Source organism: Leishmania major, chromosome 7, assembly GCF_000002725.2.
Source record: "Leishmania major strain Friedlin complete genome, chromosome 7".
Lineage (NCBI taxonomy): Eukaryota > Euglenozoa > Kinetoplastea > Trypanosomatida > Trypanosomatidae > Leishmania > Leishmania major.
In genome coordinates this window covers 525,823-548,847 of record NC_007248.2, presented here as the reverse complement: position 1 = coordinate 548,847, position 23,025 = coordinate 525,823, and the positions used below count along the sequence as shown (strand labels likewise).

At 62.5% G+C, this 23,025-nt stretch overlaps 8 protein-coding genes across 8 annotated transcripts; all 8 read right to left on the bottom strand.

The window, feature by feature from the left end:
• Window positions 1–175: 175 nt before the first annotated feature.
• LMJF_07_1070 (putative RNA-editing complex protein) lies at window positions 176–1,681 on the bottom strand (the record flags this gene model as incomplete). Its single annotated transcript, XM_001680967.1, has 1 exon — window positions 176–1,681. One exon carries the CDS (start codon window positions 1,679–1,681, stop codon window positions 176–178), a length of 1,506 nt encoding a protein of 501 aa, XP_001681019.1.
• A 407-nt stretch (window positions 1,682–2,088) lies between these two features.
• On the bottom strand, window positions 2,089–3,630 carry LMJF_07_1060 (putative lipoyl ligase; the record flags this gene model as incomplete). Its single annotated transcript, XM_001680966.1, has 1 exon — window positions 2,089–3,630. The coding sequence occupies one exon, from the start codon at window positions 3,628–3,630 to the stop codon at window positions 2,089–2,091; it is 1,542 nt and encodes a 513-aa protein (XP_001681018.1).
• A 939-nt stretch (window positions 3,631–4,569) lies between these two features.
• On the bottom strand, window positions 4,570–4,908 carry LMJF_07_1055 (conserved hypothetical protein; the record flags this gene model as incomplete). Its single annotated transcript, XM_001680965.1, has 1 exon — window positions 4,570–4,908. The coding sequence occupies one exon, from the start codon at window positions 4,906–4,908 to the stop codon at window positions 4,570–4,572; it is 339 nt and encodes a 112-aa protein (XP_001681017.1).
• A 1,882-nt stretch (window positions 4,909–6,790) lies between these two features.
• LMJF_07_1050 (putative cation-transporting ATPase) lies at window positions 6,791–10,525 on the bottom strand (the record flags this gene model as incomplete). Its single annotated transcript, XM_001680964.1, has 1 exon — window positions 6,791–10,525. The coding sequence occupies one exon, from the start codon at window positions 10,523–10,525 to the stop codon at window positions 6,791–6,793; it is 3,735 nt and encodes a 1,244-aa protein (XP_001681016.1).
• A 1,058-nt stretch (window positions 10,526–11,583) lies between these two features.
• LMJF_07_1040 (conserved hypothetical protein) lies at window positions 11,584–12,558 on the bottom strand (the record flags this gene model as incomplete). The annotated part of the gene is made up of 1 exon (XM_001680963.1): window positions 11,584–12,558. The coding sequence occupies one exon, from the start codon at window positions 12,556–12,558 to the stop codon at window positions 11,584–11,586; it is 975 nt and encodes a 324-aa protein (XP_001681015.1).
• A 1,240-nt stretch (window positions 12,559–13,798) lies between these two features.
• Window positions 13,799–14,371, bottom strand: LMJF_07_1035 (conserved hypothetical protein; the record flags this gene model as incomplete). The annotated part of the gene is made up of 1 exon (XM_003721730.1): window positions 13,799–14,371. The coding sequence occupies one exon, from the start codon at window positions 14,369–14,371 to the stop codon at window positions 13,799–13,801; it is 573 nt and encodes a 190-aa protein (XP_003721778.1).
• Window positions 14,372–17,797: 3,426 nt separating this feature from the next.
• Window positions 17,798–18,145, bottom strand: PIN1 (putative PPIase; the record flags this gene model as incomplete). The annotated part of the gene is made up of 1 exon (XM_001680962.1): window positions 17,798–18,145. One exon carries the CDS (start codon window positions 18,143–18,145, stop codon window positions 17,798–17,800), a length of 348 nt encoding a protein of 115 aa, XP_001681014.1.
• A 1,033-nt stretch (window positions 18,146–19,178) lies between these two features.
• LMJF_07_1020 (putative PIF1 helicase-like protein) lies at window positions 19,179–22,847 on the bottom strand (the record flags this gene model as incomplete). The annotated part of the gene is made up of 1 exon (XM_001680961.1): window positions 19,179–22,847. One exon carries the CDS (start codon window positions 22,845–22,847, stop codon window positions 19,179–19,181), a length of 3,669 nt encoding a protein of 1,222 aa, XP_001681013.1.
• Between the last annotated feature and the right edge of the window lie 178 nt (window positions 22,848–23,025).

The following is a 23,025-nucleotide window of genomic DNA, read 5'->3' as shown; positions in this document are numbered from 1 at the left end:
TCCCTCAGGCGCGCAGTGCATGTCGATGTCGATGGGCACCGCCCCGGCAGCCAAGCCAACGGTAGCGAAAGCAGACGACAACGCAAGCCTGCGGGATCCGCTTCCCTGCACACCCCTCACTGTCCGCCTCCACCACTGCAGCTGACGTGTACTGGCGTACTCCAACGAAATTGTGTCAAACACGCACCACGTTACCAGTGCCGGGAAAGACCTGAATCACTGGATAGTGATAGTACTTCTTCAGCTGCGTATCAAACTGCGGCACCATACACAGTCGTCCTGTGACGAGAAAGCGACCGCCACTCTGCATGTCTGCCTTCAGTGGGGCCCAAAACTCGTGCCCGTACACGCGCACCGTGTGGAAGTCCATGTCAGGGTCGCCAGGGGCCGGGGTAGCAAACTCGGTCGCCACAGTGAACTGCAGCACATGATCCTCAAAGACGTACCCCTCCTCCACCTCCTGCACGTCGCCCATCAGCACACACATGTTCACGCAACGCCAGTGCGCGGCAATGTCGCCCTCCTCCGGGGCGTTCGGGGCCACATCGAGGTGGTACTGCGGGGCGTCAGGCAGCGCTCCCTCCTGCTGTCGCACGTACTGCGCAGCACCGAAGCTAGAAGCGTTCGCAGGAGCTGCGGCACCGTCTGCAGCTACGCCAGGCACGCCACCAAACGCGCCTGCACTACCACCACCATTCGCACCAGGCTCTCCCGGAGTGGACACGGAGGCGCCGCCAGCCCCTGCTGTCGTGCTCGCGCCGCCGCGAGCAGACGGAGACGAGGCGGAGGTTGGCATGTCCATGTTGTGCTTCGCCTGATAGTGGTGCTGTAGCGCCGCCTCAAGCCGAAACGTCTTCTGGCACACCGTGCAGACGAACATGCGCTTCTCCCTCTCCTCCGCGGCCCCGTCGGCGCCGCTCCCATTCTCGTCAGTGCCTGCCGTGGTTGCGCCGGCCGCGGCGGTCGCAGGGGCCTGCAGCACCCCTGGTGCGGTGCCTGGTGGAGTGGAAGACGACGCCACCCCGCCCATGGATGCGGCGGCGGCACCAAAAGGAGCGGCAAAGTGCACCGGAAACGGTGAGGTGGTGCCGCCGGACAGTGGAGAGGAAGACGCTGCGGCGGCAGCCCCGGCCGGAGTTGCCGAGCTCGCCGTCGCTGTGGAGGAGGAGGAGGAGGACACACAATGCGCCCCACCCTTGAGCTGGTCCGTTTCCACAGGGACTAGCTTGCCGTCCTTCTTCATGAGCGCCTTGGCGTTGTTGCCGTGGCGGGTCATAATGTGGTGATTGAGGGCGTTGACGAGGCGGAACGTTTTGCCGCACTCACCGCACTGATACTGCGCATCCTTCGGGGCGCAGCAGACCGCCGTGGAGCGCACTTCGCGGACGGCGGTTGTGAGAGACGCCGCGGTATCGAGAATGAAGCTGTGCCCTGACCATGGCGTTCCGCACTTCCCGGCGCGGGGCAGCATTGCTGAGGCAAGCCACCGTCGCTGACATGTTGCCACACCAATCCGTCGCATGAGCGCTGAGCTCGGAAAAAGCGTAGGGGGGAGGAGTTGCCTCTGTGTGTGCGTGTGTGTGCGTGTGTGCAGGTGTGTGTGTGTGTGTGTGTGGGAGATGGGCCCCACCCCCTTGTACGGCAGTCGTTGCCGCGACGATACAAGCTGATAGTGATGCATTCAAGTGTTCAGTGGCATCGGGCCGCCAAAAGGCACAGACGCATACGCGTGACCACAGCGCCGGCACACCGATAGTTGGACGAGAGCGAAGGGGAGAGTGGGGGGAGACGTAGAGGGAGGAACGTCGCATGCGAGTCAGTGGCGCACCGGGTGTGCGTTGGGGACTGCCAACGTGGACAGCAATGGCGAAGACGACTTCGGTAGGAAGGGGAGCGGAGAACGCGAAAAGGGGCTGCGCAGCACCGATGCTCTCTTCCGCTGCTCCGTAGGTACGGTTCACGGGCGTGATCAGGCCACCTCTGAGCCAAGCGACTACGCCGTCGTGATTATCCCTTCGAGTTTGTATCTGTGAGCCACAGCTTCGATACACGCCTCGCGCACCCCCGGCGACGCGAAGGCTCGACGGATTAGGTCGCGATGTCGAACACATTCTTGTCTCGCCACACATCCAGCAGCACTCGGGCCACCATCAGCAGCGCCGCGTCGCCGACTGCGTCTGGCAGATCGGGGCAGAGTGACCCTGCCTCGTGCACCAGGCCCTGCACCACCGCCGTGGTGTCGCCAACACACTCCAGGCCCTCGATGGCGGCATCACAAGGGTGGCCGACCAGTAGAGCGGAAAGGTACCTCTGTACCCACCCTCCAGAGCTCGCACTCGATGGCGCCACAGCGCTAGCCGTGGCTGTCGTGGGCGCCACGCGTCTCACGACAACAGACGTGACGAGACGATGCTCGACTGTGGTGACCAGGTGCAACCCCGCTTCGGTTCCTGCCACCGCCTCGGGGCCTTCCGAGCCCTCAAGGACGCACCGCTGCAGCACCGCCAGCAACTCCTCCTCCGCAAGGGAGCATAGCAATGCGACGTGCTGCCGCACAGAAAGCGTTTTCAGGCGCCGCCGCAGTTCGCTGTCGCTGAGGAACACCGTGGATGTAAACGTCGGCATCGCGTAGGCCCACTCTTTCGACGCCGCCTTGTGAACCGCCTCGCCAAGGGTGGCGGCGTCACCGCGGGCCGGCTGCCTGCCCTCTCTCTCGATGAAGGGCATGTCGGCCGCGACAGCTCCGACAACGTCCAGGGCAAACAGAGGCGCGTTCGCGCAGCGGTGTCGTGCGGTGGTGAAGCGCTGCCGCAGCTCCACCGCGTCAAGCTCCCACGGTGTCGCCGCATTCAGCACGCGGTCGCCCTCCGCTAGGAAAAAGTCTGCCATGTTTCCCTTGAGTGCCGCCACGGCGCCCGGCCCGTCAGCGATGCAGCCCGACTCGGCGAGTGAGGTGACTGGGCTTCGCACCGAACCCACCGACGACGTCTTGAACGCCACGTAGTCCCCTTCTGGGCGAAGGTAGCGACCGACCGACGCGTGTGGGGTGTCCACGAGCAGTGTGCAGTGGTGGTACGCAATGTCGCGCTGCACCCGCATAGCAGACCCCGTGATCTTCCTGCCGTCAAGAAAGAGGTCGTGCCGCCCTGTCGTGGTCAGCCGTGCTGGGTCGATTGCGTAGCTCGCACAGAGCCCGAGGCGCACCAGCTGGATCGTCTTCTCTGGAGCATAGCGAGTGCGGTGGGTGATAAAAGAGAAACAGAGGTTGCCCTCGTCGTGGAAAACGGCACCGCCGCCAGAGGCGCGGCGCGCCACGCAAACGCCGTCGGCCGCCGCCCGTCGCAGCGACACCTCCTGAAAGATGTTCTGGTTGCGCCCCACCACGACGCAGGGGCGGTTGACATAGAAGAGGAGTAGACGCTGCTTCGTGTCGAGCGAAAGACCTCGAATGAGCGACTCTTCCGCTGCTAGATTTTCAAAGATGCTGAGGCTGTTGGTTTCAGCGACGACAAGGTTCGAGTCGCTATGCAGCGCCGCTGTGGGCGGCTTAGCTACCATGCAGTTGGACTCGAGGAAGGCTGCGAGGGACGTGGGCTGGAGTCGATATCGCCGCACGACAGTCTGCCACATGGTTGCACACGATCCAGTTGCACGTGCTTATGTCCGCGTGTGCCTGGGCGTACGTGGCGCCGGCACCGAACGAATAAAAGGAAGACGGAGCGAGCAAGGCAGGCGACCGAAGCAAGAGAAAGACGGGGGATAACATGGATGTATACAGAGGCCTGTGCATGCGCATAAACGTGTGTGTGTGTGTGTGTGTTTATAAGAGGGAAACGAATCGAAACAGGACAACGAGAGAGAGAGCGCGTGCGTGCCGGTTAGCACGCGCTCGGTGGAGGGCGGAGTACAGGGTGCGGGGAAAGATCGCCCAAAGCAAACGTGTAGTCAGTGCACAGCCCCGCCGCGTATCTCGCGGCTGGGTATGCGTGCAGCATGAATCTGTTTCCGTTGCATTACACGTGCAGCGAGTGCCGTTATCCTGCACATCGTTTCGTAGCTCGCGGGATCGCCCAAAACGGAGTCGAGAGCAGAAGAGTGAAGAAAAACAACACACGCATGCGGGAAAGCTGGGAGCCGAGGAAGTCGCGAGCGAGGCATGTTATGCCACCACGTCGAGGGCATCGTCACCCCTCTCCTTGAACCTTCCTGGTCCACGTTTCAGGCCCCTCTCTCTCTCTCTCTCTCTGCCTCGCCATGCCAGTTTGGAAAGTCAGTGTACATCATTATCCCCAAAAAATGTGCACGCCAAGCTCGCGTCCCTAAAAACCAAGAAGGGAAGCACGAACTCCACCTTCTTCCGCCCTCCGCCCTAAGCCCGCCGCTGCAGCTCGGCTTTCATGGGCGGTCGCACGCCGCGGCGAGCAGAGTGGCAGTCGCGGCTCAGTGAGTGCAAAAGAAAGCAGGGGGGAAGGTGCCCTCAGTGAAGCATCCAAGAGGACGACACCGCTACCGGTAGACGTGCACGGGATGCAAGACACGCCACCCCCTCCGCCACGCCTCACGACCACCTCACTCATCGGTAGTCGGTACGGCCTTGGGAACGGTGTCCTCGTAGGTCACCTCGACGGTGTTGTTCGCGGTCGATCTACGGAGAAGATAGCTGCCGAGGTAGTCTACGGGATTCGGCGGTCGCACTCGGCACACGTCCTCCAGAGCAAGCGCCAGCACCCCCAGCACCGTGCGCTCCAGGTAGACCTGAGTGGAGAGGGTGGAGAGGTCGTCGTCATTGGCGGCAGCATTCGTGGCCGCCGCAGCAGGCAGTAGGTTGTCTTCGGTGGGTGCTGGTGCCGTCAATGGCGGCCGCTCCTCTCCGGCGTCCGCCATCGGCGTCGCTGCAGGCGAGGACATGATTGTGGCGCTCACACTACGCGCACAAAACGAGAAACGGAGAGGCAGTGCTTTCTAGAGAACGGACACGCCACGGGATGTGCTGCAAGGCTGCGTGGTTGTGTGCAACGCGCGTGCAAGCTCGCCAAATGTGACACGCGGCACCACAGGAACCACGTCCGCTGGGTGCACAACGGCAGGGAAGCGGGCAAGACAGCGAAGGAAGAGGCAAGGCCAAGGACAGACAGAAGTAGAGAACGCGCCCGTTGGGATGATGTAGTCGGGAGCACCGGCCACGGCTCGTGCCACAGGCGTGCGCAAACACATCCGGTGGAGCGCATGGCTGAGGCGTGCCATCAAGAGAACGAGAGCATGGAATGCGACGTGAGAGGGGAGGAGAGAGTGGAGAGAAGGGGGGCTAGAGGACCGCAGAGAGACGACCGAATCCATGCCGGTCAGCACCATCCCTTGTCACCCCACGTTCGAAAGAAAAAAAGTTCAATCACGATCACCACACACGCCAACTGCTGCACCTGTCCCCATGCATGGAGGGCGCCTCGACGATGGCCGCCAGCCTACCGAGAGAGACAGACGCTGTGCGCCCTGCACGCGTGTGTACGTTGAGTGTCGATGTTTCTCCAGCGAGCTGTGCTCTTCGCCATGGTGGCCGTCCAAGTCACGCACACGCGAAAAAGAAAAACAAAAAAAAAGAAGAAGTGGAGGACGGGCGCAGCCGGGGGGACGATGGAGGTGGTGGGGCACTCCTTCTGACTTTCCTTGGCACACGCGTAACGCATGCCTCTCGTGCGCGCAGACGCGCGGCAAGCGATTAGAAGAGCGCCGGAAGAACTTACAGTATTAAGATGAGTTACACCACAGAGACACAGCACCGAAGAGAACAACCATAGACAGCGAGGCAGCGGTCAACACCGACCTCACGATAGTGCCGCAGCTGGCAATGTCGACGAGGGAGAGAGAGCGAGAAAGTAGCAGTTGTAGAGGCACTGCGTGATGGACGAGCGGGAAGACAGAGAAGACACCAGTACGGATGTCCGCTCGACCCCTCCCCCATCATATGGGGCTGCCCGTATCCCTTGTCACCACCATCACACTCCCGCCCGCCCGCCCCCCCCCCCGCTCCACATACGCAGATGGTGGAGCACCACCACAACCACACTCACAAGAAAGTCTACTCCCCCCCCCCAAACCGTCAAGCAACGAGACGCGAGGCACCAGTACGTCACAACACAACGTCACTGGCGCACGCACGCGCACCCACTCAATCAACAGAGGAGGAGAAAAACGCCATCACACGCGCACACACGCGCACACCTCCAGGCAAGCAGCGGACGACCCCACAGGCCAGCAATTGATAGAACCACACCATGAGATATGAAAACAAAAAAAGGTGAGGAGGGGCGCGATGACGCACGCGGGCACACAAGCGTGCCCGGAAAGCAAAGCCCGCGGTGGTGCATCTTCGAATGCCTACGTCGGTGTGCCTCCGCACACACGCACACGCACACACGGAGACGCGGACACGCAGAACCGCGCAAGGATAGAGAGAAACGGCACGAACACGAGGAGAAAAGTCACCGATCGATCCATCCACGCATGTGCTCCGAGTCCACTCAGCACAGCGAGGAAGGCGTTCACAGAGAGCCCCTTACAAGGAGAGGGGGGGGGGGCAACGGACTGCACTACTCGTGTGACCGCAACCTCTGCGACGACCTGGGTTGCAGCGGTCACTGCAACGTGCAGCTCTCCGCATTGCGAACCCGAACTTGCCCACCCACCTCTCGAGTACTCCGCAAAACATCCACTGCAGCAGTCTAGCCCCATTTGCCGTTCCTTTCTCTGCCCGCCACAAAACCCCGACACCGTGTGGTGGATCACTCACTGCTCAGTAGTCCGTGAAGAGCATCAGCGAAGCCTTCTCAATCACAAAGCAGCCGAACGCGTCGAGCAAGAGGAGCTGCGTGAAGCGCGTGCGGAACTCCTCGGTGGGAAAGACGGTGATTTCGAACTCCTCGTTGAGCTCCGGGCTCGCCTCGGAGGCGAAGCAGAAGACGACGAAGCCGAGGATGATGAGGGCAATCAGCATGGGGCGGTTTTTGCGTATGCCCTGCATGAATGGCTCGCCGCGGTAGTTCACCGCAAACGTGACGCCGGAGATGAGGGTGGTAAGGAGGAACATGGTGGAGTTCAACAGCGTCGGCTTGAACTCGACGTCCTCGTAGTTCTTGCCCATGTCGCTCATGGTCGCCGCGTCCACCTCCGCCACCATCCACAACGTCTTCATCATGCAGTATAGATGCAGCGCAAACTGGAAGAAGACTGTGCAGATCATGTACGGGTGGAACACCTTCGTGACAGGCCGCTGGCGGCACAGGTGCGTCAGCGGCTTGCTGCGAGACATGAAGAGGAAGCACACAGACAAGATGATGCCTGCCAAGATCATCTGCTTCTCGCCAAACTTCACGCCAGCGCAGTGCAGCACCGACATGGAGTACGCCTGTGTCAGGCAGTTCAGGGCGAGGATCTTGTACATCATGTGCGTCGTCACAAGCGTCGTGCGGCCAAGCCGGATGATGTCGCACACGGAGGTAAGAGCCTTGGAGCGGCACGTGAACGGCGCCGCGATGGACGCGTCGCCGAGCTTGATCATCGGCGGACCGCCCATATTCTCGTCATCCGAGTTGAAGAGGGACTCCATCAGGAAGTCCGAGTCGCCGGTGCCATTCGATGGCGGTGGCGGCACGGCCGCCTTCTTGCCTGCCTTGGCCTTTTCCGCTTCCTTCAGCTGCTTGTTCCACGCCGTGATCTGCTTGATCTCCACCTTGCGCTTCGCCTCCAGCATCTTCCACTGCATCATCTGCATGAACGGCGTCCCCACCGGCGGCTCGGGAGGCAGGACCGTGAACTTGAAATTTGGCGGCACCTTCAGATCGGCCGGCACATCCGGCTCGTTGTGCGGCTGCGGGCCAACCACCAGCTCCTTGTTCTCCGCCTTGGGGGCGACCGAGGCCGAGTTCAGCACGGCAATGCCGGCGTGTGCCTGCTTGAGCGCACCAACGTCGTTCGTGCCGTCGCCGGCCATCATGACAACGTGGTTCTTCTTCTTGAGATCTGTAACGATTTCCTCCTTCTGCGTCGGAGCGCAGCGAGCCCAGATGGTGACATGCTCGTTGTACGTCTCTATGATGTGCTGCATCGACTCCGGGCTGATCGTCTCCGCGTTCACGCAGAGGTCCCACTCGCCCTCGCGCGGCGCCAGGTGGCGACGGCTGCGCTGGAAGGTGTTGGCGATGATGTCCTGGGCTGTCCCCGGCTGCACCACGCTCGGCACCGAGTCCACCCACTCTACTCCGCCACCCGCCGCGTCCTTCGCCACCAGCTGGCGTTTGCACAGCAGCATCGACACGTCCTTGCCGACCGAGATAGCCGTCTGCACACTGTCGCCGGTGATGATGACACAGCGGTGGCTGCCACCCGTCAAGTTTTCGATCGTCTCCTTGGCGTCCTTCTTTAGCGGGCAAACATACACGGCGAGACCGGCAAACTGCAGCTTCTTCTCGATGTTCTCGCGGCGCAGCGCAAGAATGGTCTCCTTCGACGCCCGCTCCGCATCTGTCAGCGAGCGATACGCAAGGGCGATGACGCGGTACCCCTTAGCCGCCGTCTCCTCGGCGATTTTCAGGCAGTCTGCAGGGACAGACTCACACAGGGCAGTGATGGACTCCGGCGAGCCCTTGGCGACGATGTACTTGCCATCTGGGGCGGAGACGACGCAGGCCATGCGGCGCAGCGTGGCGAGGAAAGGAAAACGCAGGAGAACCTTGTACGTCGTTTGTGGCGCCGCGGCCCCTTTCTTGGCCGTCGCCTGCCCCTCCCTGTCACCACCCCTGGGAAGCTTGGGGTCGTAGAGGATGCTGCCCTCGCTGTCGATGCGGTAGCCCAGAGCGGTGATGGCGGCCTTCTCCATCTCATCTCCGGCCAGTGTCTCTTCGTCGAGGTAGACGAGGGAGTGGCACGTGGCCAGCACCATCTCCGAGTACTTCGGAATTGCCTTTAGTTTGTTCAACAGCCCCTTGCCATCGATCATGTCCACACCGCCGAAGAGCATCTCGTCCGTGGTGAGGGTGCCGGTCTTGTCGAAGCAGCATGTGTCTACCTTTCCAGCGTACGGAATGCGGAACGGCTCCGTGCAGAACACCTGCAGCTTCGTCAGCGCAAGCAGAGTCGTGTTGACGGCCAGCGACAGCTCCATCGGAAGCTCCGGCGGCACCACGGAAGTGACGATCTGCACGCAGGACAGGAAGAGCTTCCACCGGCTGCGGTGCGGATCTGCGAGGCCACGCTTCAGCAGGTAGCCGCTGGCTGCCAGCGCGAAGACCACGAGCACGCCAATGAAGCCAAAGGCCTCGCCGCTGTTCTCACTGACCCGGCCCTGACTGTGCAGGATGGTACGCAGCAGCTTGCCTTGCTTTGTCTCGAAGCCCGTCTTCAGCACGACGGCGAGCGCCGTGCTCCTGTCGCGGTTGTGCGCGCCCTCCTCTGAGGCCTCGTGAGGGCCATTGCTGAGCAGAATCTGAGTGCCAGAGAAGAGCATGTGCCGCGCGTGCTTCTTGACGCTGAGGGCTACATCCACGTCATCCGGCGCCTCCTTAAGCTGCGGCGTCGACTCGCCTGTCAGAGTCGCCTCGTTCACTACCGCAGTGCCTTTCACCAGCAACGCGTCAACCGGGCACGGGGCGTTGCTCGGCACCACGATGATATCCAGCGGCAACAGAGCATCGGTCTTGATCGTGACGCGCTTGCCGCCACGCATGACGTCGATGTCGCGTACTGGCACCTCCGCCATGTCGCGGAGTGTGCGCATGTTGCGGATGCGCTGGTAGACCGTCGTGCACTCCATGCCCACCATCATGAAGCCGGTGAAGAGGGAGTAGTACCAGTACTCGTCGAGGCACCAAAGCAGCACACAAAACATTTGAAAGACGAAGAACGGGGAGAGCGCATGGTCGACGAAAAGGTCCTGGAACTCGGGGATGACCACCTCCATCTTGTTGAGCCCGTACGCGTCCACCTGCTTCGTGCGGTCCGCCTCCTTGTTGAGACCTTCCCAGTGAATATAGTAGGAGAAACTGTGCTTTGTAGGGAAGCGCGGCTTCACAAAGACACCACCACGCCCGTCCAGCTTCCACTTACGCTGCTGGAACAGAAAATATGGCGGCTGACCGTCGTCGCCCTCCTGATGCAGTGGCACGATCTCCGACTCGCCCTTGTGCAGGTGCGTCTCCACCAGGACATCCGTCACCTCTGTTAGCTGCTCCATCGCCACAGCCCGATAAATGATGCGAGCGCGAAACCGCACGGACCAAATCGTGAACAGGGAGAGGAAGGAGTGAAGGAAGACGAGAATGGGAAAGCAGATGGCGTGAAAGAAGTCGATGTACGTCTGGTGCACCAGGTACGTCACGCGGTCCCAGACGAGCTCGGGGTAGAGGTAGAGGACGACGGAGACGACGTAGAGCACAGTGAAGGGCCACACAGTGATCCAGGTGTACCATTCACGGCGCCGCAGGAGCCGGAGCTGCCGGATCATGGTGTTCTCAACAATGTTCTCGGTCGGCATGGCTGGTGACGAGGGTGTGCTGGGCGTGGCCTACGAGAGATCGATAAGGACAGGAAGAAGCCGCAGGGAGCGACAGTGGCGGCACCGACGCACGTGAGATGCGTGCGGGGAGGATCGAAGCGAATGACCCGCTTACTCGCACGGGCACAGAGCAACAACGACGGCGAGAACGGGCGCTGACGCCGATGACGATGACGGCAGCAAGAAGAGCCGCACAGGAGTCGACGAAAAAATGTATGCACCAACGAGACTTTAAGGACGTTTCGGAGGCTACCACCCACGTTAAGGTGGGGCAGGGGGGTGTGGGGGGAGGGGGCGGCGGAGGGATTCAAGTACTGCCGAGATGCGCATGGAGAAGTTGTAGAGGAGAGGAGAAGGGAGAAGAGAGAGGTAAAGTGGCGAAGAGTGGGGCAGCGCGCCACGCAAAAGCTGTGCTGGCGGTGAGTTCCGCAGGAAGGCAGATGGGCAGCCAGAGCGCTCTGAGGTTCTCAAGAGGGTGAAGGAGCGGTGTGAGCACATCGCCGCGCTACGGTGTCCGTGTCGGTGTGCACAGCTCACGCGTGGTCTGCGCTCGCGCGTGCGGTCCGCTTCAAACTGGAGAAGCGAGCGAGTGTCGGCACGCGTCTGCGTCACGGAAGGAAAGGTGGGGGCAACGAAGTACAAGAAGCAGGAATGAGCCTGCTCTGAGGGCACGCGAGACGTGAAGTTGCGGCAGCCAGTCACGCAAAGACAAGCACGCCCACACGCATGCGCGCATGCCATCATCGCTCTTGAGTACACATCTTGTTTGGCGCTCTCCTCCCGCCATGCGTCATCCCCTCTCGTCGCGTGCAAGTACGCCTCTGTTCGCTGCCAAGGAGAGAGACACACTACCACGGACAATATGCCAAGAGAAAGATGATGCAGCGAGCACGGCGGAGAGACCGAGAAAGAGATGATGACGGACAGACAGCCATGATGAGCACGTCCGTTGCAGCTCTTTCTTTCTATATATGGATAGACACATACAACTCCATGGTAGTCCCCCACCGATCCTAACGAGTGCGCAGCAGGGCTCCTTAGCGCGCACCTTGCTCCTCGATGCGCTTCACGAGGCGCACTGCCTCCTCTACGCCGGTTGCAGCGCACGCGTGAAGCCAGCGCTTGGCCTCCGTGAAAAGATGCGCCACCTGTGGCGCAGCGGCGGAGCCCGCACTTTGGGCATGCTCACTCGCTGCAAGGAGCAGTTTCCCCAAGTTCAGCTGCGATGGCGGGTACCCGGCCTCAGCCGCCCGTCGATACCACTGCATCGCCTCGCCCCAGTCCGCAGCGTCTTCCGCCGCCCCCGCTGGCAGCTTGGAAGACGCGGGGGCGCCACGTTCGTAGGTCTCGCCGAGCTCGTGCATAGCAGGAAGGTAGCCTGACGAGGCCGCGCATCGCAACCACGTCTCGCTCGATGTTACATCTCGCTGCAGGCCCGCTGTGCCCTCGCGCAGGCAGATGGCCACAGAGTGCATCGCACCCGGGTGGCCTACGCTGATGGCTGCGTCAAGGAAGGACAGTAGCTCTGGCATGGGTATGACGCAGGACTCGACCTGGCCAAGCGTGACGACCTCAGCGAGCGCTGCACCCACCAGTGCAACCGGGGAGGAGAGCAGCGCGAGCCCGTCCATCGGGTGTGCAGCAACAAAGGCGGAAAAAATGTCAGCGGCAGCCGCCAGTGACGGCGCCTGCGCAGCATCCACGATGCACTCGGTGACCTCTGCGTCGACGCCGGTGCCAAGCGACCGGGAGTGCCGCCGACACGGGCGCTGCCCTTTCAGCTGCGCGCGCTCTTGCTGGAGAATGCGCAGCACGTTGGCGAGGATGCGCTGCAGGGGCGCCGGCAAGAGTGATGTCACGCCTACGGGGTGTACTAAGCACCGCACCCGATCCTCCACAAAGGAACTAGAAGCACTGCTACACTCCATCCAGTGCGGCAGGCACCCCTCGTGTGAGCGTGGGGAGGCGGCGGAAGGAGCAGCAGGGCCGCTTCCATTACCGCACCGCATCATTGATGGTGGTGCAGCACCTCCGTGGAGTGGAGGTGGTGGCGCTGCGGAGGCGCGACCGGAGGTGGTGGCGGAGCGCTCCGCACGGCTCGGTGGAAAGGGGAAGGCGTTGCAAGTGGGCGATAATGTGCTGCCTGTCAGAGGCCCAGCGTTCGCCCGCTTACAGTTCCTTCCTGCTTCCGCTGCGGTCGTCAAGCCGTCACCGTGCAGCGTGTGGAAGCGAGAAGAAGATCCACCGCGGAAGCCCCTGCGCATCGGGGACGTCACCGGACGGGGCGGGTGGTAACTTCCAAAGTTGCCGTTCTGCGGCGGCGGCGTGCTCGCCATGAGATGAGCGACTGGACGACTCCGAGTCGGCGGCACGGCGCGCCGCTGAAGCTGGAGAAGAGCGGAAATAGAGGAAGCGAGACGGCCCACCGGCGGTGGGAGTGTAGGCGTTGATGTGCGCGCCGTTGTGTCGAGCGGCTGTGATGTACCCCTGTGCCCCCTGCCCCCTCTCAGAGCTATCCGGTTGGCGTGTGTGTGTGTGTGTGTGTGTGTGTGTACCCAACGCGCATCAACAAAGTCCGCACCCGTGCGCGAGCGCGCATGAGCGAGTCGCAGAGCGGCGGAGACAAATGGAAGTGAAGAGGCGAAACCGTAGAGACAGAAAGGGAAGCTCGCACAGAGCACTCGCACACACACACACACACACACATTCACGTGTATATGTGCAGATACAGCATGGCGGTGTATGCAGCGCCACTGCGCGCACCAGCGCCTCCACACGGGGAGGGGAGATAGAGAGAGTCATTCGAGGCATACGTCTCAGCCACTGCACGGTGTCGCCACAGCTGTCATGGTGCGGCGCAACACCACCGAAAGTAACGGCTGTGCGCAGCATGGCTGCAGGAAGCAGGAAAGCGATGGTGCAGTGGCAAGGGGCGACAGCCGCCGCTCACCCGAGGCTGTGTCATTCGAGAACAACTTTGCCGGCTGATGATGATGATGCGCGCGTGCTCTGCGCCGCCCTCCTTCCTTTTGTGTGACGCAAGCACCCGCATGCACAGGCACGCGCTCGACATGCGGAGAACCCGTATAGGCTCTCACAGGGCCGCGTGTGGTGTGGGCGCACACCAACACAAGGCAGACGCGCGCTAGAAATTTACCGAGAAAGAGGCGCATGCACGGCTGTCTTCGCCTCTCGGTGTCTCTCGGCTCACGGGCACGTGCCTCTCCCTCCCGCACGACGGGACGGTCAACGTCACGGCTGCGAAGCGAGAAAGACGGCATGATAGAGACGTCGCTGCCTCGCCACCGTGTTGTCGGGAGCGCGCAGGATACGGAGCGAGTCCTCAGTGCGGCGCAGTCGATCGTATGAGAGACGCACGGTGGGGCACTTGTGCTTGCCGGATCGCCAGTAGGCGTACGGCTCCACATGATACCTGCCAGCAAGGTCGACGAGGACGTCGTCGCTAAGCACCTCAGCGACGACGGCGACGAACGCGGCGGGGCCCACTACGTGCACGATGTACACACTACCTTCCGTTGACATTTCTGGTTGTGCCACGACACCTGGTGTGTGGAGCTCCGCCCGTTCTGATGGCAGCAGCGGCGCTGCAGGGCCGCCGCCGCCGTCGTCGTCGACGGAAAAGAAGCTCGACGTGCTCAGGGTGCATTGTAGCCCCGCCGAGACGCCGGTGATGTCCAAGGTCCCCACTTGAAGGCCGTGGATGGCGCCGACGGCACGGACAATGGACGTGCCACACCATGGACTTCCCGTGCCTCGATCAGCGCCCTTGAATAGGGAGCGGCTAATGCGCGTCGCACACCGCATTGCCTGTGCAGCGCGCACAGTGGAAGAAGACGGGTGGTGGTACGAACACCTAATCGGGTACCAGTCCCCCATGAGGACACACGGGCAGCGGTGTGGAGTGTGTGTGTGTGTGTGTGTGTGTGTGTGTGTACGCACGCGAGGCGGTGCGTCGCACAAGCAAAGCGACCGATACCGGGAACGGAAAGGGAGGGTGTGATGGAGGCGCAAGTAGCGTTACATAGCAAATCGAGCGCAGCAGCATACGCAGAGGGAGGCTGAGAATACCGCACAGGAGAGGTGCACGGGACGAACCCCGGCGTACTACAGGGTCGCGAGTCGTCACTGGTGCGCTATTCACTTTCTCTTCGGGTCCACTGGCGTCTGTGCTCACGTAGCGCCGCTGCAGTCGCGTGAACAGAAGATCAGTCACCGCAAGAGAGGCGCCGTGCACGGATGCAAGCGAAAGGAAGTGGCGGAAGACACGAATGAGGGGGTGACACGGCACGGCGTGGTTACCGTTCACCATCCACGAAGGGCAATGAACAAGCCAGACTCATTGGAGGCTGCATAGCCCGCCGGTGGCGGTGGTGACGATAGCGGCGGCGCTGCAGGACGACGCGCTCTGATCTCATCGTAGGGCTGTGGCGCTGGTTCCTCTCTGGCAGTCTGGCGTGACTGCTCGTAGCCCCACAGTGTACGCCGCTGCCGCTCCACCTCCATGGCGTGGTCGAGATGCATGCGGACAGGGGTGGAGAGCGCAGGAGGTTGGCTGGTGCACCACACAACGTCCGTCAGCGTCGCCTGCAGCTGTGTGAAGGGCATGAACAGGTCATCTACCACGCGGTGCAGCCTGAGCGCCGTGACACGCTTCAGCGGTGACTCGCACGCGGAGAGCGGGGAGGCTGACCAGGTCGCACTCGAGTCGCTACACGGGCACACATTCGCAATCGCCTCTGCGGCCACTGAAGAGGGGTCGCGCAGGCCACCGTCACCCCTAAAGTTGACGTCTGCACATCCTGATAACGTGGCTGCCGACACGCCAGTGACCAGATCGCCCATCCATTGATACAACCTACGCAGACGTCTGAACAGCAGCTGCGACTCTTGCGGCGAGAATACGTCCGCCTCATCAGAACCCCGCAAGCGCGGGTTTGGCCTTGACGATGGTACCGTGGTGCGCTGGAACGGCGGAGGGTAGTCGCTCAAATGACGTTGGGTTACTCTCCGACTGGATGAGACTCCCGCGGGTGGCGCCTTGCTACACCAGAGATGGGTGCGAGTGTGACCCACCATGGGAAGCTGAGACCGGGTAGCCCAATCCGTGCCTTCCCGCACTCGCAAGCGGTGCTGTCGCGGGCGGTGCCAGCCGCGATGGCGGCGACGACGAAGCCGGCACAGCAGCGCCATCTGCAGCGGATGGCGGCCCTCTTCCCGTTGAGTCATGCGCACCGCGCCCCTCGTTCTCCGCCAAGTTGTCCAGCACATCTCAACAGACTCCCTCCAGCTCCTCATAGTGGCGACGGTAGTGGTCTTGTTCTGTCCGCAACGCTTGCAGCTGTTGCTCCAGTGACAGAATACGTGCCGCTTGCGCCGCGGTCGGTGTCGCTGCCGCCGTTACAACGCATCGACCGAGCAGGCGCCGGGCTCCGCAGGCCACGAAAACCGTTGTGTAGCGTGAGGGAGTCTTCCTCCATTCCGTCAAGTCCGTGAAGAGAAAGGGCATGTGCGTGCGACACACCCCAGACACCGCGCCATGTGCATGTGAGGGGGAAGGGGGGGAAGAGACAAGGAGAGCGGGAGGGCGGCGGGCAGTAACGAGAGGGCGCGGGCTGTGCGCCGGCATGCGAGCGCAGCGCCGCAGTCAGCACAAGGCGTGCCGGTCCTTCTCTTTTCTTTCCACACGCCGGCGCCAGGCCACGAAAGACGCACACAACACGGCGGCGAGCGCGAGCGGAAACGGAGGATGGCGGCGTGCGCACTTCGCCATCGAAGACGTCTGAGCAGAGAGTGTGCACACGGCCAAAACCAGCACAGTGCCACGCGTTCCGGACGGCAGCAGCAGCACAGCGTGGTGGCAGCGCGCAACGCAGGACGTCACAGATGACGGCCGAGAGCGCAGAAGAGGGGAGGGGGATGGTAACCGAGAGTAATACGTTGCGAGGAAAGAAACAGAGATACGGCAGTGGGAGGGAGCGTTGAAGGAAGAGCAGTGGGCTCAAGAGACAACGCATGAAAGCCCCCATCGGGGAGGGGTCGATGACATCATGCATGTGGTGCGTGAGAGAGGCAGACGCGAGGCGACGGATCCGCAGGAGTGGTGGCTGCACAGGCGGAGGTAAGAGAGGGCGAGGTGGGCACAACGACATGTGCGCAGCTGTGCGTTAGCGTGGGCATACACCAGCGCCGTTGTCGGCTCCGCGACATCGCATTGAGCGGCGCGACATGACGATAGGAAAGACATGTTTTCTTCTCATTTCTAGCGTGCCCACTTCGCTGCCGTGCAACGCGAGCTTCACTCAACGCCACCCTCCCCCACCCTGGCCGAGCACAGAGCCCCCCCCCATCCACGTTGGGCGAAGCAGCCACACACACACACACACACACACACACGCGAGTTGCAGCACGGCACCCACTCAGCCATCCGAGCACGCCCCCTGCCTCACACGCTACCCACCCACCCACACCTCGCAGGTCGCCTGCCCCTGGCGCATCTCCCTTCCCCCCACCCTCGGGGTGTGGCACGCAGGCTCTCCCCGCACCAGTAGGCAGTGTGAAGGCCGAGGGTGAGACGCGTCCGAGTCGCGCTGGTACTCGGCCTATCGCATGGATGGCACGGGCGTGTGTTCACGGTCGCAGGTCGCTCCGACGCCACGCCGTCCAGGGTCTAACCGCTGGGCACAAGCAGCGGTACATCGCTCTGGCCTCCCCTGCGTCGTCGGTGCCTGGCCCTGCTACCGCACACAAGCGGCTCGGCATGGGCAGAGACATGGGGGCTGCTCGGCTTCCTCCCAGACAGGGAGTGGACACACCGGGCCCTGCGGTGTGTCATTCGCGAAGAGGGGTGCGCGTGCCCTTCCCCCAGAGGCCATCGCGTAGGCGCTGCTCGCAAGAGGAACAAAGGCGTCGACAACTTTGCGGGCGGGTAGCGACGAGGAGAAGGAGAGCTCAGAGAGGGAGAGAGAGAGAGAGAGAGAGTCACGCGCACGCATGCAGAGATGCGGCGAGGAGGGCTGCTTACAGGGTGAAGAGCTTGGTGGCGGCCTACCGCTTGTGCCCTTCTGAACCTTCTTCTTTTACAGGGGTCCAGACACATCAGTGGCAGCTGCGCACTCGCCCACCCGCCGCCCACCTCACCTCTACTCTCCCCTCCCAGCCTTCGCCGGTGTTTAAAGCATGCTACAATCCACCCAGACCACTTCCTCACTCTAACAGGGAAGTGTTTCTGCTTCAGGCTATGCGCTTGATGATGTGCACGCCGCTGTCGGTCACGACGATGCCGCTCACCTGCCCCACCTCAAGAGACTTTGTGGCATCCTCGAATGGCTTCATCATCTCCCCAGGGCCGAAGACGCCCAAGTCGCCGCCGCGGGCGTAGCTGCTGCAGTCGCTGCGCTGTCGCGCGGCCTCCTCGAAGGTCACCTTGCCATCGTTGATGGATTGGCACCACTTCTGCAGCTCCGTGACGGCTTCCTCGTACGATATGGTGGTAGGCTGCCCGGTGCGGCGCGACACAGGGTTGCGGCTGCCGCTGTGCTTGATGAGCAGATGCTCCGCCCGCCAAGATGAGGTGGGCATGGTCGTGTTGGTAGTGGCGGATAGTTGGGTGCGCAGTGGAGGGAGGAGGATGGGAGGTTGATGGAAGAAGAAGGGGGACCGTTACCTTCACTTCGGTGTCGATGTCAACGCCACACTAGACAGGACGTCCACGAGGGGGAGCAGCCAAGTAGAATAGAGGGAAGGACAGCGAAGAAGGAGGGGGAGTCTACCGTGATCCGGACGCGTGCGGGTGCACGTGGTCATCATTGTTGTATGCCCGAAGAGAAGGTGTTGATGGTGATACAGTTGAGGTCGTGGCAACGTTGCTGTGTACAATCACGTGCGCACACCAGCGAAAAAACAGCTGTCGCTAAAGTGAGAGAGGGAACGTGCAGAGGGCCAGAACAGCGTCCCTGAGTCGACACCGACAAGATGCGTTGATGCACAGTTTGCAAAGAAGGGGGGAGGGGACATGTGCCTGACACATCCGCCACCCTCCTCTTTTTGGCCTCTGTCCTCCAGTGACTTTACTTTGCTCAGCGCACCAGCAGAGCGGGGACAGGATGACAAGGGCATTCATCAGCAGAGAACCCGTGCGAGCTAAAGTGCTATAGCGCTGCGAGAATGAGGAGGCCACAGTGGTGATGTTGATGCGGTCCGGTGCAAGACCCACCATCATCATCCTGCGCGCAAGAGTGGAACGGTTGCCTTGCCACGCGCGGTGCCGCGGTGGTGTTGGTGGATCCGTACTAATACGTCGCTGTGTGTGTGTGTGTGTGTGTGTGTGTGTGTGTGTGTGTGTGTTTGTGTGTGAGAGAGAGAGAGAGACACATGACAGTGTGCGCAGAAGACAAACAAAGGAAAGGGAGCGGCCCCCACAACCAAACAAGCAGAGACCCCACACCGAGACACACGCGCAGTCAGTGGCTTCCTGACTTCGCCGGCGGCACTCGCCGGGGTCAACGAGATAACTTGCACTCACCTTATCCGCCAGCTTCGTTCCGGGTCCCGCGCGTGTTCGTCTACGTGCTGGGCACTCTCTGTAGCGCATGACCTGTCTGTCCCCAGCCCATCAAGCAGCCACGTCATCGGCACCGCTGTTATCGCCGCACAAGTAATCCATCGACGCGACGCGCAGCCGCCACGCAAAGGCGTACGCGGCCAGTAGGACGGAGTCCGTGCAGATGACGACGCCTTCGCCGAAGGAGGCCTGCAAGTACATGGCATACTCGAGGATGGCGCGGTGGTGGAGAATCTCGCGGGGGTCGCGGTTGAGGATGAAGTCCACCTCGCGGCACGTGCCGCCCGCGTCACTCGCAGCATCGACACCCGCCCCGTCCTTCGCTCGGGCCTTCGCCTGTCGATGGCGGAGCAGCGGCAACACCACTGTGAACCGCAGCCAGCCGAGGTCCGCCGCCGGCAGCGCGCACGTTTGCTCCGGTCGCTGCACGTCGAGAATGAAGTCCTGCTTCGCCCGCTCCATGACCGCAAGAGCCTCGGCTGCCGCGTGGGAGGCTGCGAGCAGCGGGGCATCGAACGGCTCGCGCCTCGCCCCACCTAAGCCTCCTCTCAAGGTGTCGTAGCCCACGAGGGCGTCGCCGTGGCTGCTGCGTGACCCGTCCACGGGCTGATGCGGTGACACAGGCTGGCTGAGGGACTCGGAGCAGCTTCGGTACGCCGCCGCCTCCGTGACGAGCGTGTGCACGCACAATGGCACCCTCATCATGTTGTCCTGCTGGCCAAACAGCACATCAAACGCCGCTGCGGACTCCGGCCCAGCCACGAGCTGAAATAACGCGTGCGCGTCGACGACGATGCGCGAGTTACGAACATGATGTAGCGGCATCGCCTGACGTGTGACGAGGCGCTTCACCATGGCCGCCGTCGTCAGCAGCGGCGTGATGCGGCGCCGCAGCTTGTCTAGCCGTACCGTCTCGTTCATGTCGTCGCCGTCCTCGTCGTCCTCGTCGCTACCGTCACTCGATTCCCCGTCAAGCCCGTCACGCGCATATGCGCGAGAGCGCCCCGCGCTATGATCACCCGCCCATGCGTGGCCTTCTCGGTGCCGGTGGTGCTTTTGACGTCGCCTCTGCGTACGTCCTTCGCCCCAGCCGTCGCGCCGCTCTTTCCCCACCACCTTCACGGCGGCCCCGTTTCCCTCGTCGAAGTCCTCCGATTTGAGGCGGTCCCCGTCGGATGCCGGGGAGCGGCTGGACAACGTGGACGTGGAGGCGAAACTGTCGAGGCTGGTGCTGAATCCGGTCGCGCGATCCTCCCTTCCGTGTCGTACCAGCGTCTCGGCCTCGTTGAGAAGCACGTACCCATACGGGGTGCAGCTGAACGCCTCCATGGCCTCCTCTGCCGCCACCATCTGCGGCACATGAGTGCGACGCCAGCGCAGCCGCTCTTGCTGCAGAGCCAGCGCCTTGTAGTACGCGAGAGCGGTGGGGTTGGCGCTGACGCGATGGGCATCAAATCCGTGCAGCCGCACGCTCGCCATGTCAGTGCACCGAGACAGCGCCACGTACGACTGGCCAGACTCAAATACCTTCTTGAAGTCGATGTCCACCTGCGTCAGCGACATCCCTTGCGACTTGTGGATAGTGATGGCGTAGGCGAGGATGAGCGGGATCTGCACAGAGCGTGACACCTCGCGCGACCCAAGCATCTCCTTCCACTCCTGCGGCTCCACAACGAGCTCGCGTGTCGCCACAGTGCCATCAGCGCAGCGCAGATCGAAGGCTACAATCGGCAACATCGTGTGCCACTGGTCCATCATCGTGCCCCGCCCAACGCAGATGGATTGTGCGTCGGCGGCGCTGATGCCCTGCGTCTTGAAGAGGTAGCCGTTGGCGAAGCTCACGAAGTCGGTGATGGTGCCGGTGCTGCCGTTGACTAGCCCTAGCCGAGGGTCGAAGTTTTTGATGAGCATAACACGGCAGCCCTTGCGCAGGTGCACAATCCTTGTCAGTGTGCTATCCGGAAAGTCGCCCTTGCCCGTGTGGAAGCCGTGGTACATGAAGATCTCGGTGTTGAGCTGGCGGTAGTACCGTTCGTTTTCCGCGTCCACCTCGGCGCGGGTGGAGCGAAGGATTGTGTAGCCATCGAACGGGGCATCCATGGCGCGTCCGAAGCCGTTGACGAGCTCCAGCCGTGTCTGTCGCATATTCGTAGCCGACATCTCCGTCTTGCAGGCGGCTGCGCTGCGCACTGCCGCCTCGGCGCTCACGTCCGCCTCTCGCTTGAGGCCCACCCGCACCACCCCCGGTGCACCATGGTCGTCCTCCACCGTCACGCCCGTGGCGACGTCTGTGCGCCGCACAAAGTGCACCCGCTCTGTCGTGTCCATCGAGTAGAGCAGCTCGACCGAGTCCGGCTGCAGCTCGCCAACGCGCATCTCGTTCAAGACGGCAAAGAAGCGCAGGCTGCGTTGGCGGAACGGCATTGAGAGCAGGCACACCCTCGGGTTCACCCTCCACCACGCCTCCGCCTCGAAGCAGAACTGCGGGCTGCTGCCGCGCCGTTCGCGCGACACCGGCGGGAGCTGGAGGAAGTCGCCCGAGAGGATGAGCTGAATGCCGCCGAACGGCTCGTGCGGGCGGTTGCGCACGTGTCGAGCAATGTAGTCAACCAGGTCGAAGAAGCTTGGCTCGAGCATGGACACTTCGTCTATGATCAGTACGCGGCAAGTGCGCCAGCTGCGCACGCAGCGCTGCTTGCTGAGAACGATGCTCAGCAGACTGTCGCCCTTGCTGTTTCGATCGGGGATGCCGCACCCGACGAAGCTGTGCAGCGTCGAGCCGCTGAGGTTGAGAGCGGCAATGCCTGTCGTCGCGGTGACGAAGGTGGAGGAGGCGGGTAGGGCGCGAATAATGGTGCGCAGCAGGTGCGACTTGCCGGTGCCGGCGCCGCCAGTGATAAACACACTTCGGTGCTCCTTCACTGCCACGTGGAAGGCATAGCGCTGCTCACTCGATAGCGCCCGCTCCGCCGCCGCTGGCCTGATGATGGCTGATGGAGCTGCTGGCGCCGCTTCCTCGGCCTCTTCAACGTCGCAGACCGTGCCGTCCGGTGGCGGTGCGCGTGTCTCTGTCGCGTGCAATGAGCGGCGCTGCTGCTCGTTTGCTGTTGACGCCGCCCGAGTGCCGGCAGCACAGTCAGCGGATCTACCACTGCAGTCCGAGTCGAGCAGCATGTAGGGTCGGCCACGGGCTTCGTGCTTCACGTCTTGCTTTTCAGCGTCGCTCAACGCTCTGGTGTAGCGCGTCAGCATGGCTGTCGCCGCCGCGGCCGATGGTCCGACGGGCGGTTTCGACGGCGCAGGGCTCACGGAAGGCGGCGCGTGGGCGGCGGTCTCTCCCGTCGTCGCGGGCGGGGTGAACGCCGTGATGATGCTGGGGAGAGAACCGCTACAGGAGAGGGGCTGCGCGGTCTCCTCCGTATGCGATGCCGTTGCCGGCAACGTGTATTGGCGTTCGTTGCTGGACGACGACAGGAGCACCCGCCGCTGCTGAGGCAGTGGCGGCAACGCTGCTACCACAGGAGACGTTCCTGGAGAAGTTGCCGTCGAGGACAATGTCATGCAACTGTGCACCTCCTCCGCATCCTGACCGTTCTCGGGGGCGGTGATCTCCGCTACGTGCTCTGTGGTCGACACCGTCAAAGGGTATGCGACAGAGCTGCGCCGCGGCGATGATACATCTTGCGCGGCAGCGGCGCCGACGGCGTCCGGCGTCGTCATGCCTGCCGTGTCCCTCGTGGCTCGTGCACCGCCGATGAGAGCGGTCTTGCAAGCTTCAGAGCCCGAAAGGGAAGTGCTCAGGCACGTGAAGAGAGACAAGGCCGATGAAGTCAGCGTCAGGTTCTGAGCGGAGGCGTCCCCGCCGTAGGTGACGTGATCGTGCGAGGCAGACGACGCA